This window comes from Ovis canadensis, chromosome 6 (assembly GCF_042477335.2).
Source record: "Ovis canadensis isolate MfBH-ARS-UI-01 breed Bighorn chromosome 6, ARS-UI_OviCan_v2, whole genome shotgun sequence".
Classification (NCBI taxonomy): domain Eukaryota; kingdom Metazoa; phylum Chordata; class Mammalia; order Artiodactyla; family Bovidae; genus Ovis; species Ovis canadensis.
This window is the reverse complement of record NC_091250.1, coordinates 77,231,662-77,249,382: the sequence shown is the minus strand read 5'-3', so window position 1 is coordinate 77,249,382 and position 17,721 is coordinate 77,231,662. Positions and strand designations below refer to the sequence as shown.

The 17,721-nt window shown below is 39.2% G+C and overlaps 1 protein-coding gene across 6 annotated transcripts in view; it reads right to left on the bottom strand.

Moving 5' to 3' along the window:
* Positions 1-17,721, bottom strand: part of SLC30A9 (solute carrier family 30 member 9) — an 80,624-nt gene that overhangs the window by 59,084 nt on the left and 3,819 nt on the right. For all 6 annotated transcript variants that reach the window (XM_069594033.1, XM_069594035.1, XM_069594036.1 and 3 more), the window contains exon 2: positions 9,913-10,065. In XM_069594033.1, the coding sequence (XP_069450134.1) occupies positions 9,913-10,065 (153 nt within the window). The remainder of the gene's footprint in view (positions 1-9,912; positions 10,066-17,721) is intronic.

Below are 17,721 nucleotides of genomic sequence, written 5' to 3'. Positions count from 1 at the left end.
TTTTAATGACCACACTTTCACTTCTAGGCATTCTCATTGGCTCTTCCAGATCTACTTGTTATGCTTTTATTTCTGCCAGTTTGTATTTCATAATATGGGTACTTCATTTATTCTTTTGAGGCTATGAAACTTACTTGAAGTAATTTGGGCTGTTATTTTAAAATTATCTGGAGTTAATTTATATTTGATTGTTGATTTTGTTGGCTTTCTTGTGCTAGAATTCTTTGTGCACTTTTTACTGAGATATAATTGACATAAGGTTAAGGTATATAATACATTGATTTGATTAATTTATATATTACAATATGATTCTTCATGTTCTTCTAAATTTTGGAATGTGCAGTCTTATTCTGAATAGGATATATTGCTTTACTCTCTTCCTGATCTATTGCCCAGAACTAAATCCAACCCTTCCGTCCTGAACCAGATCTCACACTGCCAGTGTGAAATAAATATGCTCCAGTTTAGTATGCCAGCCAGCAAAAACGTTTAAGTTCCTGTTCTTTCTGCTGCCTCCACCTACCCTACAGCCTCCTATAACACAGAGCCCCAGATAACAAATAGAAGAGGCTAGCTTCAGCCTCATATAGAAGGGTGGATGGGTAAATTCACACGGTGAGTCTGGCTATGCATGTAGCACTTACAGATCCATTATCCCAAATGAGCCAAACTTCTGGCTGCCAGTGCCTGCTTACAAACCCAGAGGCCAGTACCTTCTGTTTCAGTTCTTGGGCACATCTTTTTTTGAGTCCACTTGCTTCTTCAGTTTTCTCTTTGTTTATTCAGTCTATCACACCAGTAAGTGAGAAGTTGAATGGTTACCTCAGAGCATTCTTTCAACAATGCTATTGCTATCTGATCCAAATTTCTGCCAATCCATTGATTGACCTTCTTTTAACACCTTATGGCAGAAAGTGAAGAGGAACTACAAAGCCTCTTGGTAAGAGTGAAAGAGGAGAGTGAAAAAGTTGGCTTAAAGCTCAACATTCAGAAAACGAAGATCATGGCATCTGGTCCCATCACTTCATGGGAAACAGACAGGGAAACAGTGTCAGACTTTATTTTTGGGGGCTCCAAAATCACTGCAAATGGTGACTGCAGTCATGAAATTAACAGATGCTTACTCCTTGGAAGAAATAGAGAAGGCAATGGCACCCCACTCCAGTACTCTTGCCAGGAAAATCACATGGACGGAGGAGCCTGGTGGGCTGCAGTCCACAAGGTCGCTAAGAGTCAGACACGACTGAGCAACTTCACTTTCACTTTTCACTTTCATGCATTGGAGGAAGAAATGGCAACCCACTTCAGTGTTCTTGCCTGGAGAATCCCAGGGACAGGGGAGCCTGGTGGGCTTCTGTCTATGGGGTCGCAGAGAGTCGGACACTACTAAAGCGACTTAGCAGCAGCAGCAGCAGCAGCTAGCATATTGAAAAGCAGAGACGTTACTTTGCCAACAAAGGTCCATCTAGTCAAGGCTTTGGTTTTTCCAGTGGTCATGTATGGATGTGACAGCTGGACTGTGAAGAAAGCTGAGCACCAAAGAATTGATGCTTTTGAACTGCGGTGTTGGAGAAGACTCTTGAGAGTCCCTTGGACTGCAAGGAGATCCAACCAGTCCATTCTAAAGGAGATCAGCCCTGGGATTTCTTTGGAAGGAATGATGCTAAAGCTGAAACTCCAGTACTTTGGCCACCTCATGCGAAGAGTTGACTTATTAGAAAAGACTCTGATGCTGGGAGGGATTGGGGGCAAGAGGAGAAGGGGACAACAGAGGATGAGATGGCTGGATGGCATCACTGACTCAATGGACATGAGTTTGAGTGAACTCCGAGACATGGTGATGGAGAGGGAGGCCTGGCATGCTTCGATTCACGGGGTCGCAAAGAGTCGGACATGACAGAGCAACTGAACTGAACTGAACGCTCCTATGTATAAATTAAATATCAACAGAACAGACACTTAACAAAAACAAAACTTTCTTCAAAATATACGCAAAAAAACTTACCTGTAATATTTAGTATATTTCTCAATTATTTTTCAGAGAAAGCCACTGGGGAAATGACTTAACATGGTATATTATGTTTTCATAACTAAAACATGTACAGAAAATCCAAAAAGGCTTTATTTTCACTATTCATCAGATTCTAAGTAAGTTATGATGACACACTGGTTAAAAACAAACAAAAAAGAGGCCTAAAAACACTTCTATTTAATTAGTAACTATGGCTTCCAACATTTGACATTGATCAGTTAAATGACTGATATTTCATTTCTGTCTGGCTATACAGCACAGCAAACAAATTCTAAAGCATCTTTATCTACAGAATCTATGTATTAATTTCTTAAAATTTTGTTTTGGGGAATAGAGCCTTGGGCAGACAAAAGTGAAGGGATGGGGTGGTAGAATATTAAGCTTTGAACACTCATCTAGTGTGTGAACACTAAAATCTACTATCTAAAATTTCACAGACAGCCATTCTTTCTACAATGATCAAAGTCATTCAAACAAATCACATAAAATGAGGTGCTCTAATACTGACATTTTTGGATATTCTTCTTACCACAAACTGTCTAGATATTACTAAATATATAGTGTTAAGACTCACAAACAAGAAATAGTAGTAAAAAGCTCAAACACATATAGGAATACTTTTTTTACATATCACCATCTTAATAAATTTACACTGGATCACTGGAGTAGAATCTTGATTATTTCAATAAGCAACCAGACATGCTATCCATGAATATCTCCAGACATTTTGTTTTAAGCTCAAGCTCTGGCTGTTTGCCACACATCTGCTGTCATTAGCAAAATTAAAACTGATTTTACTAAAATTTAAAACATCTGAATGCTCCTTAAAAACTTAACGATTCCTTAGCAAGTCTCTGCCTCTTAATGAGCTGTTTCTGACTTTATCATGTGATTTGAATTATTCAAAAGTCAATCTCAAATCTTAAATATACAAATTATCTTTCAATCAAGCAATTACTTGCTGTCTATCTGATGGCTGGTGGTTTAGTCACAAAGTTGTGTCCGACTCTTGCAACCCCACAGACTATAGCCTGCCAGGCTTCTCTGTCCATGGGATTCTCCAGGTAAGAATACTGGAGTGGGTTGCCATTTCCTTCTCCAATCTGATGCCTAACAAGGTCTAATCTGGCCTAAGAAAATTCTGAAAAATTGAGCCCAAAATAAAACCATCAGTAAACAATGTAGTCCTAATCTAATAAACTAATATTTAAATTTCACAAGTCAGCAGAGAAAAAAGAAAATGAGTCACAGATTTCAATTTCAAGCACTCTGTAAAGTGGAAACCAACATTAAATATCTTTGCCTGAGTCAATGTTCAACTCACAACAGCATTATAACATGTTTTACCTTTAATTACATTATTCTACAGCCTGTTTCTTCTCCCATCTCAATGTTCTAAATAAATGTGCTTATTTCTGGAACTTAGGGACTCATGATCCTCTCCATTCCTTCATCCTCTAATATCAGACTCTCAATATTTACCCCAGGAGTTCTCCATCACAAGGAAAAGGAAGAAACTCACTAAAAGTGGATAATAAGCCCAAAGAGAGGATGCGGCTTGGGGAAAAGGATGAAAAACAGGCATGATAAACTGTCTTGCAGTATCTCACTGTGCACACTGTTCACTGAACCCAAGGCAGGTAAGGTGCGAGCTAAGAGGCTGGAAGAAAACTAGAAGAGCCGTAGAAACTGCAGACGTGTTTATTCTCTCCAGGCTGGCACAGCAGCCGTAGCAGCAGCAGACATGCTGTATTCTCTCCTCTCGTGGTTGACCCAGCGGACACAGCCGTAACACAGCCTCACCACCGTAATGCAACCGTAACGCAGTCCCAAGGGCTTTTTCAGCGGGAGCTTATATACACATGCATACAAAACAAAAGCATGGTAGCCTGTGGCCAAGTGGTTACCTTGTCGCGTGCATGCACAGTGCTCTAAGTGATCTCAGCTGTTATACAATCATTATCTACAAAACGTGGGGCAAGAGTGAGAGGATGTGGAGCGAGAAAGCCTGACCACTGCCATCTTGGATAATTTGCTCTTTCCCTGCTGCTGCTGCTGCTAAGTCGCTTCAGTCGTGTCTGACTCTGTGTGACCCCATAGACGGCAGCCCACCAGGCTCCCCCATCCCTGGGATTCTCCAGGCAAGAACATTGGAGGGTTGCCGTTTCCTTCTCCAATGCATGAAACTGAAAAGTGAAAGTGAAGTCACTCAGCCATGTCCGACTCCTTGGCAACCCCACTGACTGCAGCCCACCAGGCTCCTCCGTCCATGGGATTCTCCAGGCAAGAGTACTAGACTCGGGTGCCATTGCCTTCTCCGACTCTCCCTAGATAAACATAAACACAGGTTTCTCAAGCAATCTGTAACATCTTTCCTGTGAAAGACATCCAACTAAAGGAAAAATGGTCTTGAAATGTTTACTATTCTTCAAAAACTCTTCTCCTAACACCATCCTCTCCTTGGGTTTTCTCCTACCTCTCCAGACTGTTCCTCCTCAACTGTTCTTTGCAAGCTTCTCCTCTTCCACCTGTCCCTTACTCACTGGGGATTTCAGACTAGCTCTTATCTCCCCAATCTAAACTCTCCCCCTGTACTGTCTCAAACATACTCATGACTTCAGTTACCACCTGGGTACAGCTAAAAACTCCTCATCTTTATCCCCAGGTTAGAACTCTATGCATTTACTCATTTACAAAATTTATTAAACCCCTACTAAAAGCAGAGACATTACTTTGCCAACAAAGGTCCGTCTAGTCAAGGCTATAGTTTTTCCAGTGGTCATATATGGATGTGAGAGTTGGACTATAAAGAAAGCTGAGCGCAGAAGAATTGATGCTTTTGAACTGTGGTGTTGGAGAAGACTCTTGAGAGTCCCTTGGACTGCAAGGAGATCCAACCAGTCCATTCTAAAGATCAGTCCTGGGTGTTCATTGGAAGGACTGATGTTGAAGCTGAAACTCCAATACTTTGGCCACCTGATGCAGAGAGCTGACTCACTGGAAAAGACCCTGATGGTGAGAAGGTTGAAGGCAGGTGGAGAAGGGGTCGACAGAGGATGAGATGGTTGGATGGCATCACTGACTCAATGGACATGGGTTTGGGTGAACTCCAGGAGTTGGTGATGGACAGGGAGGCCTGGCATGCTGCAATTCATGGGGTCGCAAAGAGTCGAACACGACTGAGCAACTGAACTGAACTGAACGATATGCAAACCACTCTAAGCACTGATGGAGAAGGCAACCCCACCCCACTCCAGTACTCTAGCCTGGAAAATCCCATGGACGGAGGAGCCTGGTAGGCTGCAGTCCATGGGGTCACTAAGAGTCGGACACAACTGAGTGACTTCACTTTCACTTTTCACTTTCATGCATTGGAGAAGGAAATGGCAACCCAGTCCAGTGTTCTTGCCTGGAGAATCCCAGGGATGGGGGAGCCTGGTGGGCAGCCGTCTATGGGGTCACACAGAGTCAGACACGATTGAAGCGACTTTGCAGCAGCAGCAGCTAAGCACTGAAGTTCCTGCTATGATGAGGTTTGGAAACAAGGGAAAAAATAAATAAAACAGATACTGAAAATATCAGTCAATAATAAGTGATGTCCACACAGAGAATTAAAATTAGTGTAATATCAAGGACTGACTGGGTGTGCAGAGTTGACATGTCATGTAAGATGTAAATTACTAAAAGGGGTCAGCCAGATGATGAAGGGCATCTTGGAAAGTTAAAGCAACTAGAACAAACACCCCGTAACAAGAACAAGCTGGGTATTTTCTAAGAGCCAAAAGGAAAATGGTTTGACTGAAATATTATGAGAAAGTGAGAGTGGAAGCAAAGAGCCCAGAGAGGCTACTGCAGCAATCCAGCCAAAGAGATGATGTCTCACACTAGAAAAGTAGTATAACAACTGCCTACTAGTAGTTATCTATTAAAATGCCCCAGAGGCACCTACAATTCAGATGTCGAAGACTGAACCCTCAACTTCTCATTAATACACATTGCAGCTTTGGTATTTCTACTTTTAGAAGTCAATGAAATCACCAACACAAAAGCCAGTCAAATCCAATAACCATGCATTGTCCTTTACTGACTCTTTTAGTCCACCAAATTCAATCAAGTCAGTTATTCAGTTCCTAAATACCTTGCATTCCCCTACTACCTCAAGAAAATCATTGCCACTAATCTAGAGCCTCATTCACATCTGTTTTCAGTCCCTTCCTTTGCAATTTATTTTCCAGTCTGCATCTAGTCATCTTTCTAAAATCTTAAATATGATTAAATACTTCCTGTACTCAAAATATTCCAATGGATTCCCACTGCCTCCAAAACAGTCCACACTCCTGAACAAAACCCTGATCTGACTACTGTTTACCTCTTGAGTTTCACCCCTTTCCAAACTACAAACCCCACCATGAGGTGCTCTGCTCACAAGTCTGGTCACAAGGAGTTGGTGCAGTGCTATCTTTTTCCCACCATTCATCACACCAGTGCAGTGCTATCTTTTTCCCACCATTCATCACACCAATGCCTGCTTTCAGGCCACTAGTTAGATATCATTTCCCTATGGGAGCCTTCCCAGCCACTCGACCCAGGTGTCCCTCCAGCACATAGGACTTCTTCTACCAGAGTACTTCCTGTACTTGTTTTGCTTAATTTTCTGTTTCAGTAATAAAAAATATAAACTCATTCTCCTGTGCTGCCATATAAAAAGTCCTCAATAAATACTTCTTCAATAAATTAATGAATAAATAAAGACTTCTTTTTAATGCTGCACAGTGGACTAGATATCCTGAAAAAGTATCTTTTCAAATGCATTGCTAAGCTACCAAAGTGATCTGAAGGGGGCAAAAATGAAGGGAAAACAGGATCTCTATAGAATAAGAGAGCACACCAAAGTCAGTTTTTTCCCTGATGATTTCTACAGTTATGCCAAGTGTCTAGCTTTGTTTCTGGGTATCTCCTGTTAAGAGTCTCCATCTCTAGCAAAATTCTCTAGAATTCTGGTAACAGGAGATACCCAGAAACAAAGGTAGACAAGGCATAACTGTGACCTAAAAAACACACATGGGGCTTCCCTGATGGCTCAGTGATAAAGAATCTGCCTGCCAATGTAGGAGATGCCTAGGGTTTGATCACTGGGTTGGGAAGATCCCCTGGAGAAGGAACAGGCAACCCACTCCAGTACTCTTGCCTGGAAAATCCCATGAACAGAGGAGGCTGGCAGGCTACATTCCATGGGGTTGCAAAGAGTCAGACACAACTGCGCGATTACACAACAACAATGAAAAACACAGAAAAGGAGTCAGCAAGGAAGTAAGCCTGCCCCGACTTTTGTGTTAAGTAGTGGAGAATAAAAAACTCCTCTGAAAATCCTAAGGATAAGGCAACTCACACAAGTTTACAGTCTGAATTCATGCTGCTAATGTGGTCCTAAGCTGAGGATTTAATTTAATGTGGTCCCAGCAGCTAAGAGAGGAAAATGCAAACTCTCTATGCAGGAACACATCCTCAATCAGAGACATCAAACAGTTCAAAGATATTAAACTACATGGAAAATGAACAATTCTCAGTTTAAAAACAGATCATCATGAATGAAAGCAGGAAATGGAGGAAAAAGGTAATACAGTAAAAACCAAAACATTTCAGATAGCAGAATTTTCAGTCATAGAATATAAAACAGCTATGTTTAATGTCTAATAAAAGAGAAGTTTGAAAACACACAAGAGACCAACCAAGCAAGCTGAAAAATAAAAATACAGTTTCTAGAAATGAAAAATATAATCATTAAAATTAAAAACCCAACATGGTACTAACCAGCAGACTAGAGGCAACTACTAAAAGAGAATTCGTACACTATGTAGACCTAAGAAAATAATCCAGGAGTCAGGCCAGAAAGATAAAGAAATACAAAGTATGTCAGAGAGGTTTAGAGACATGAAAAATTATGCAGTAAATATTTCAGATTTCTTAACAGAGTTCCAAAGGAGAAGAGAAGTGGTAATAACACACACTTCAAGGGATGCATGCTAAGTCAGTTCATTTGTGTCAGACTGTTTGCAACCCTATGGACCGCAGCCCGCCAGGCTCCTCTGTCCATAGTATTCTCCAGGCAAGAATACTGGAGTGGGCTACCATGCCCTCCTCCAGGGGATCTTCCTGACACAGGAATGGAACCCAGGCCCCCTGTGGCTCTTGCACTGTAGGCAGATCCCTAACCGCTGAGCCACTGGGGAAGCCCAGGGACAGTGACAGAGAACTGCAGAATTCCAGAATTGTAGAAAAATGACAGTTCTCAGATCCAGGAAGCCCAACAAATCTCAGGCAAGGTAAGACCTTACTCATTTCATGGTAAAACTAAACTTTACACCAAAGAAAAAGACTTTCAAAATAAAGTTAAATTTTAAAAGCAAACAGAAAAGACATGAAAGCAAAGGCATGATATCTGACTTCTCAGCAGTAACAGTGTCAGCCGAAAGACAATGCAATAAGGTATGTATTAAATGTGCCTTTACCATGAAAGAGTCTCACCTAAAGAAATTTCTATAGGATGTATCAACACATCAGAAAGAAAAGCAGAGACATAAGAAAAGATGGTTAACAAAGATTTTAGATTAAAACTTTAAACAAATAATGGTATAAATTTTAGAGAAGGAAAAGAGAGGAGAACAGATACAAGCTACCAGCCAGCAAATAACATGTAAGTTCAGAATGGGCAACCAGAGTGAACATTCCAAACCATTTATATGTTTCAGAAGGAAAGTAAACTTTCCAATTACCCTTAGACTTAGCACATACATAAAGCATATACCTCCCAAGCAAGTGTGTATATGTTTGTGTATATGACGGAAAGGGGATAATGGAATAAGAAAAATAAGATTTTATTAGGAGGCAAAAAAAAGTAATTAAACATACACACAGGGAAGCACACGATATAACGGCAGAAGTATGTCCAAATATATCAACGACTGTAGCAAATGTAATCATACTAAACTTTCCATTAAAAGACAAAGATTATCAAACTAGGACAAAAAAGCTTAAAGTCAAAGGACAGGAAGACTGGAAGACTGGAATTGACATATATATGTTACTACATAGTATTACATATAATACTATATTAGATAACTAATGAGGATCTAAAACAATTTAAAAATTAAAGATTAATGAGCAAAACAGCTAACAGGTCATTAAAAAACGATTAACAGGGGACTTCCCTGGTGGTCAGTGGCTAAGACTCCAAGTTCCAATGCAGGGGCCCAGGTTTGATCCCAGGTCAAAGAACTAGATCCACATGCTACAACTAAGAGTTTGCATGCAACAACTAAAAGACACATGTTGCAACCAGCAAGCTCGCACACCACAACTAAGACCCAGCCCAGCCAAGTAAATATGTATTTTTTTTTTAATGAATGACAGAATATATACAAAGGAAGCAGAAAGGAGAATATAATCAGGTAAGAGTAGAAATTAATGAAATAGGAAACAAAAATACAATATAAAGATTGAGAGTCAAAAAATTATCACTTAGTAAAAATAATAAAATTGACAAAGCTCAGGCAAAATTAGTCAAGTAAACAAACACCACTAGGAATGAAAAAGAGTACATATGCTATTTAAAAATGTACATAGAGAATATAATGAACTTTTTATCAATAAATTAAAATTTTAGTTGAAGTGGATAAATTCCCGGAAAAAAAATGGAACTTACCAAAATTGAGTCAAAAAGAAATAGAAAAATTAAAAGAAATTAAGTTAGCTCCTCATGAAAAACACACTAGTTCAGATGGTTTTACTTATAAGTTCTATCAAACATTAAAGGAACAATCTCATGCAAACTATTCCCATATAAAGGGGAAAAAAAACTATTTTAAAAGATTTATACATACCTGCTTCATCAAATGAAGGTACTTTTTCCATTTTCTGAGTTTGTGATCCCTGTCCTTCTTTCTGAACACTTGTGGAATACAACTTTACTTGATTCAGTGTACAGCATGGAACACTGTTTGAAAAGCTTCCAAATGTCACTAATCTCTGCCATTCTAAAAGAAAAAAATTTAAATTTCAAACAAACTAGTAATAAGGATTTTTATATCCAATAAAGCCTACCTATGATGAGAAAGAGAACAAAATAACAGTAAAATTTGCACTCTGTAGATACCCAAAAGCACAACGTTAAGCCACCCTTTCCATACAGGTGTTTCACTGGCCCTTAGGTATACAGCATCTATACTCTGTAAAGGAAATATAAAGATAATATTCCTTCTTTTCTCATTTGCAAATTTATATAGAAATTTTTTAATTACATAAAGTCAAATAGAACATTTATATTATTCAGCTATTCTGAAGGCCTCTGGCATATAAAAGGTACTCTTTATTTTGTATGTTGGTTGCATGCTAAAAGAAAATGGCATAATATACCTTTCAGAATAACAAGTCTGAAAGGAGAAAGGTCATGAGGGCTTTCTACTCAAAATTACATTGCATCTTCCTTCTGCTAGCTGAAACCAGGTCCTCTTCCACTTCACAATCAATATGTGAATTATATGAATCAGTCCTTCATACTGTCACTGATTTTTTTTAAATCAGATAAATAAATCAACATTTATTTCCAAGAATCTAAAAGATGATGCTGTGAAAGTGCCGCACTCAATATGTCAGCAGATTTGGAAAACTCAGGTTGAATTTAGGAATCTCAACAGAGATTCCTCAGTATATGGGAATTCTAATTGAGAGAAGAATATAAGTCTAATTACAAAGCACTTTAGCTGCTGCATCTGGGTTGATTGTGGGCTGTGGAGGGCTGAAATAGAAAAATGTAGTCCACATTTGCATCAAAGTGGTAGAAAAGTATATTTGTCTCTACTCTTGTGTGGCCCTGTCTCCCTGTTACTTTTTTTTTTTTTTTTTAATTTTATTTTATTTTATTTTTTTTTTAAATTCTCCTTTTTTTTTTTTTTAAATTTTAAAATCTTTAATTCTTACATGTATTCCCAAACATGAACCCCCCACCCACCTCCCTCCCCATAACATTCCCTGTTACTTTTTATGCTGAGGACTGAAACTTGAAAACCTTGTTTAGGTGCAATTTATACATTTTCTAAAATGTAGGTAAAATAGTGAAATTATATCATTAGAAACAGTCAAGTTAAGCATGTAAGAGTTCAAACTTTTATAACTGCTTAATAATGATCTTCCCAAGACGTTAATTCATGTATTTGCATGTATAGATTGCCTTCTGAAATCAAAGAAAATAAATATTTTTTTAATGGCTCAGAGAATTCATCAGGGACATCAATTACTGTGAATACCAAAGGTAATCTGAAAAGCATGAGGGACATAAGGCACCCTTAAGTATTCACGCAAATTTCAGGCTTACAACTTGTCTTCTTGAAAAACTTCCTGATGCCAACTTAAATCTTTCTTTTGGCAAATATTTGTTGAAGGCCCAGTATGGTTTTTTGTTTGTTTGTTTGTTTGTTTGGTCATTTGCCGTTACTTATTAAAGGCTGAGTAAAGCAAATATATCAATGGATCTTCTTGCATATTAAAATAAATATGTCACTAAAGGCTAAAGCAAACTCTCCCTGGAATACCACTCTCCAAGAAAGCATCTTCTTCACCACCACCACTGGTGTTCTGACTTGTCAGCCCTGATCAAAGAATCTTTTGTGATTATTACCAAACAAAAACAATATATCACTAACATTTTTTTAACCCAGTGATGAAATAACCTCTATAGACATTGTGCTAAGGTGTTTAAAGAGGGATTACTACAATCTAAAAGTCTTGCCTCAGAAGATGTCAATATATTTGTAACTTGATCCTCGATCTTGTTCAAAGTTCTCCTTAATTTTAAAAACATTTCATTATAGAAAATTTTAAATATATACAAAGGTAGAAAAAAACAGTACAATAAACATACGTGTACTTATTACCTAGCTTCAACAACTATCAACTCATGGACAACTTTGTTGTATCTCTACCTCACCAATATGTCATTGACATATTAATTTGATGCAAATCTCAGACATAAAATAATTTCATTCATAAAACTTTCAGTATGCATTCTAAAAGATAAGAACTTTTTAAAACATAGGTATACCACCACTGCAAGTAAAAAAAAAGCTTGATATCATGAAAATAGCCTTAATTTCCAATAATCTCAATTTTCTCAATTTCCAGTGTTATAATTTTTAGATTCAGTCCACATACCATAACTGAGTGCAATTGTGTGGTAGTGTGAGCATTCTTTGGCATTGCCTTTCTTTGGGATTAGAATGAAAAGTGACCTTTTCCAGTCCTGTGGCTACTGCTGAGTTTTCCAAATCTGCTGACATATTGAGTGCAGCACTTTCACAGCATCATCTTTTAGGATTTGAAATAGCTCAACTGGAATTCCATCACCTCCACTAGTTTTGTTCATAGTGATGCTTCCTAAGGCCCACCTGATTTCACATTCCAGGATGTCTGGCTCTAGGTGAGTGATCACACCACCGTGATTATCTGGGTCATGATGATCTTTTCTGTACAGTTCTTCTGTGTATTCCTGCCACCTCTTCTTAATATCTTCTGCTTCTGTTAGGTCCATACCATTTCCATCCTTTATTGAGCCCATCTTTGCATGAAATGTTCCCTTGGTATCTCTAATTTTCTTGACGATATCTCTAATCTTTCCCATTCTATCTCTAATCTTTCCCATTCTATTGTTTTCCTCTATTTCTTTGCACTGATCACTGACAAAGGCTTTCTTATCTTTCCTTGCTATTCTTTGGAACTCTGCATTCAAATGGGTCTATCTTTTCTTTTCTCCTTTGCTTCTCTTCTTTTCACAGCTGTTTGTAAGACCTCCTCAGACAACCATTTTACCTTTTTGCATTTCTTTTTTTGGGGATGGTCTTAATCCCTGTCTCCTGTACAATGTCACAAACCTCTGTCCATAGTTCATTAGGCACTCTATCAGATCTAGTCCCTTAAATCTATTTCTTACTTCCACTGTTTAATTGTAAGGGATTTGATTTAGGTCATACCCGAATGGTCTAGTGATTTTCCCTGCTTTCTTCAATTTAAGTCTGAATTTGGCAATAAGAATGCTCAAACTACCGCACAATTGCATTCATCTCACACGCTAGTAAAGTAATGCTCAAAATTCTCCAAGCCAGGCTTCAGCAATAATGTGAACCATGAACTTCCAGATGTTCAACCTGGTTTTAGAAAAGGCAGAGGAACCAGAGATCAAATTGCCAACATCTGCTGGATCATGGAAAAAGCAAGAGAGTTCCAGAAAAACATCTACTTTTGCTTTATTGATTACACCAAAGCCTTTGCCTGTGTGGATCACAAGCTGTGGAAAATTCTGAAAGAGATGGGAATACCAGACCACCTGACCTACCTCTTGAAAAATCTGTATGCAGGTTAGGAAACAGTTAGAACTTGACATGGAACAGACTAGTTCCAAATAGGAAAAGGAATACGTCAAGGCTGTATATTGTCACCCTGCTTATTTAACTTATATGCAGAGTACATCATGAGAAACGCTGGGCTGGATGAAGCACAAGCTAGAATCAAGACTGCGGGGAGAAATATCAATAACCTCAGATATGCAGATGACATCACACTTATGGCAAAAGCGAAGAATAACTAAAGAGCCTCTTGATGAAAGTGAAAGAGGAGAGTAAAAAAGTTGGTTTAATGCTCAACATTCAGAAAACTAAGATCATGGTATCTGGTCCCATCACTTCATGGCAAACAGATGGGGAAACAATGGAAACAGCGGCTATTTTCCTAAGCTCCAAAATCACTGCAGATGGCGACTGCAGCCATGAAATTAAAAGACACTTACTCCTTGGAAGGAAAGTTATGACCAACCTAGACAGCATATTAAAAAGTAGAGACATTACTTTGCCAACAAAGGTCCATCTAGTCAAGGCTATGGTTTTTCCAGTAGTCATGTATGGATGTGAGAGTTGGACTATAAAGAAAGCTAAGTGCCGAAGAATTGATGCTTTTGAACTGTGGTGTTGGAGAAGCCTCTTGAGAGTCCCTTGGACTACAAGGAGATCCAACCAGTCCATCCTAAACGAGATCAGTCTGGGTGCATTGGAAGGACTGATGCTAAAGCTGAAACTCCAATACTTAGGCCACCTGAGTGAAGAGCTGACTCATTTGAAAAGACTCTGATGGTGAGAAGATTGAAGGCAGGTGGAGAAGGGGTCGACAGAGGATGAGATGGTTGGATGGCATCACCGACGAAATGGACATGAGTTTGGGTAAACTCTGGGAGTTGATGATGGACAGGGAGGCCTGGCGTGCTGCAATCCATGGGGTCACAAAGTTGGACATGACTGAGCGACTGAACTGAACCATAACTGGGGTTTTTTTAAGTATTTATTTATTTGGCTGTGTCGGGCTTTAGTTGCATTACACAGGATCTTTCACTGCCATACATGGGCTCTCTAGTTGGGCACACAGGCTCCAGAGCTCACCAGCTTACTTGCTCCAAAGTATGGGGATCTTAGTATCATCAGGGATCAGACCCTCACTCCTCAGCAACTTTCAAAGTACATAATTGGCATAATACAAGACCGAAACTGCAAGGAAATTGCAGAATATACAGGACAACATTTGACTCAATAAAATACACAGAATACCTAAAACACAGCAGTAGAAACTCAACTGTTCGTTGAATAAATTACTGAATTTGTTAATTAATTCTAGGAGGCAAAAAGATAGTAAAATAAGTATCACCCATCATTTATACCCTCTCTTCAAGATGACTTCTAAAATAAGCTATGTTAAGCTACAGATTAGTCTTCAGTTCAGTGCTCACTACTCTATGGGCTTGGAAAAGGAACTTCTCATTGCTGTATATACAAGGGCTGTTTTTTCATCAAGACTGCAGAGCTAGGTATCTTATCAGTCTAACCCCAACAATCACTTTTCTCTGCTTTTATTTTACTGTTACTGTCTCTGCAGCTCCTGATGACATTGCTACTGATCACCCCTTGTCCTCTCCAATCTGGTTTGTCACCTACCACTTACTCTGGCTTTTGGAGGAAATTTGGCCTTCTTTTTCAGACTACAATACAAAAGACTCTCTTTCTGCCAGGCAAACCGACAATTCTATCTATTATATATGTTGCTTCTGAAATAACAATAACTAAAAAAGAAACAAAAAGATTTCTTAACGGTTTGAAATATTTTACTTTAGGCTAGTTTCAGGACAAGAGATAAACTTGTACCTAAGTCTTTCAGAGATCAGTCTCTATACGTGAGACCACTGCAGATGGATGGACCTAGACATTATCAAACTGAGTGAAGTAAGTCAAACAGAGAAAGACAAATATCATATTGCTTATGTGTGGAATCTAAAAAGATGACGAAAATAAACTTCTTTACAAATCAGAAACAGACTCACAGATATAGAAAACAAACCTGTAGTTACCAAAGTGAAAGTCACTCAGTTGTATTTGACTCTCTGTGACCCCATGGACTATACAGTCTATGGAATTCTCCAAGCCAGAATACTGGAGTGGGTAGCCTTTCCCTTCTCCAGGGGATTTTCCCAACCCAGGGATTGAACCCAGGTCTCCTGCACTGCAGGCAGATTCTTTACCAGCTGAGCCACAAGGGAAGCTCTAGTTACAAAAGGAGGTAAATTAGGATTTCGGGATTAACATACACACCTGGTGGGTCAGACAGTAAAGAATCTGCCTGCAAAGCAGGAGACTCACCCAGGTTTGATCCCTGGGTCAGGAAGATCCCCTGGAAATGACAACCCACTCCAGTATTCCTGCATAAAGATTCCCATGACAGAGGAGCCCTACAGTCCATGGGGTCACAAACAGTCAGACCTGAGCGACTAACTTTTTATACATAAAATAGATAAACAAGGACCTACCGTATAGGACAGGGAACTATATTCAATAACTTGTAATAACATACAATGGAAAAGAATCTGATAATATATGTGTGTGTGTGTGTATAACTGAACCATGATGTTGCATTTTTAAAAACAAGCAAAATACAGGTTGATTTCAACTATTAAATGTGACTGGTAAAATATCTGGATTATGCATAATTTTTACTCTGTAGCTTAATAACTTTTCTGTATTTTCCCCAATGCCTAAAATTTTAAACTAAAAATATATCCATTGTTAAATCACTTCTAGCATTATTTCTGCTAATAGGAGCACACTGACTGGTCTCTTATACTTTCAGCAAGCAAAATAAAATGCAGGAAAATCCCTTTCAGGCCTAATCATCAGGCAAGCAAAAAGATTGTCTGGTGACTTACACCAGGCAGCCTCAACCTTCAGGACTACTGCTGATGTGATTTTTCACCAGAATAGACTAAGCAACCAGGAATCCTTTTTTTTTTTTTTTTTGAGTATGTAAAGAATATGCAACTTTCTGCACTGCATCTTGGCATACAACTCTACTTCCTTGCTTAATTCTTAATATTTTCTTAGAAAAGGGGAGAATATTTAATATATTAAGGATTCACCAAGTGCCACTGTCCTAAATGCTCTACCTGTATTATCATACTATAATTTATATCCCAAAGTATGCCTCAAAATCATCTGCATCTCTCCATCTCCACTGCCTTTTCATACTGTTCATGGGGTTCTCAGAATATTCTTTGGGAAGACTGATGCTAAAGCTGAAACTCCAATACTTTGGCTACCTGATACGAAGAACTGACTCACTGGAAAAGACCCTGATGCTGGAAAGATTGAAGGCAGAAGGAGAAGGGGATGACAGAGGATGAGATGGTTGGATGGCATCACTGACTCAATGAACATGACTTAAAGCAAGCTCCAGGAGCTGGTGATGTACAGGAAAGTCTGGCATGCTGCAGTCCATGGGGTTGCAAAGAGTCGGACATACTGAGCGATTGAACTGAACTGATCTCCATTGCTAAGTACTATGGCCCAACTGCAATCTTCTTTCTGTGGCTAACTCTAATAGCCCTCTTCTGATCTCCTTATTTATACTTTCCCCTTTCCAATCCATTCTCTACACAGTAGTCAGAATGATATTTTTAAAACATTTCCTTTTCTGGCCCCTTAAACCTACAGCCCAAAAGGCTATGAAAGTGAAAGCTGCTCAGTCATATCCGACTCTTGAGACATCATGGATTATGGACTTCTCCAGGCCAGAATACTGGAGTGGGTAGCCTTTCCCTTCTCCAGGGGATCTTCCTAACCCAGGCATTGAACCCAGATCTCCAGCATTGCAGGAGGATTCTTTACCAGCTGAGCCACCAGGGATGCCCAAGAATATTGGAGTAGGTAGCCGATCCCTTCTCCAGTGGATCTTCCTGACCCAGGAATCAAACCGGAGTCTCCTTGATACCTCTCAAATCTCACTTCACACATCCCTCCCCTTCCAACCATACTCCAGCCACAGAATGTTTCTTTCTGCTCCTGAATACTACAAGTCTGGTCTTCAGGGTTTCTATTTGCTCTGCCTGGATTGCTCTTTGCCCCAGATCTTCGCCTGGATTGCTCTTTGCCCCAGATCTTCACCTGGCTTGCTCATTTTCATTTGTCATGACTTGGCTCAGTAACCACCTCCTTAGAAAAGCTGGAGTCCCAGGCCAGCATAACTAATAAAATGGCCCCTGCAGGCTTCTAGACTACCACTCAGCTTCTTTCTTTTACAGTCTTTAGGTATGTTTTCTCATTCCTCATTTC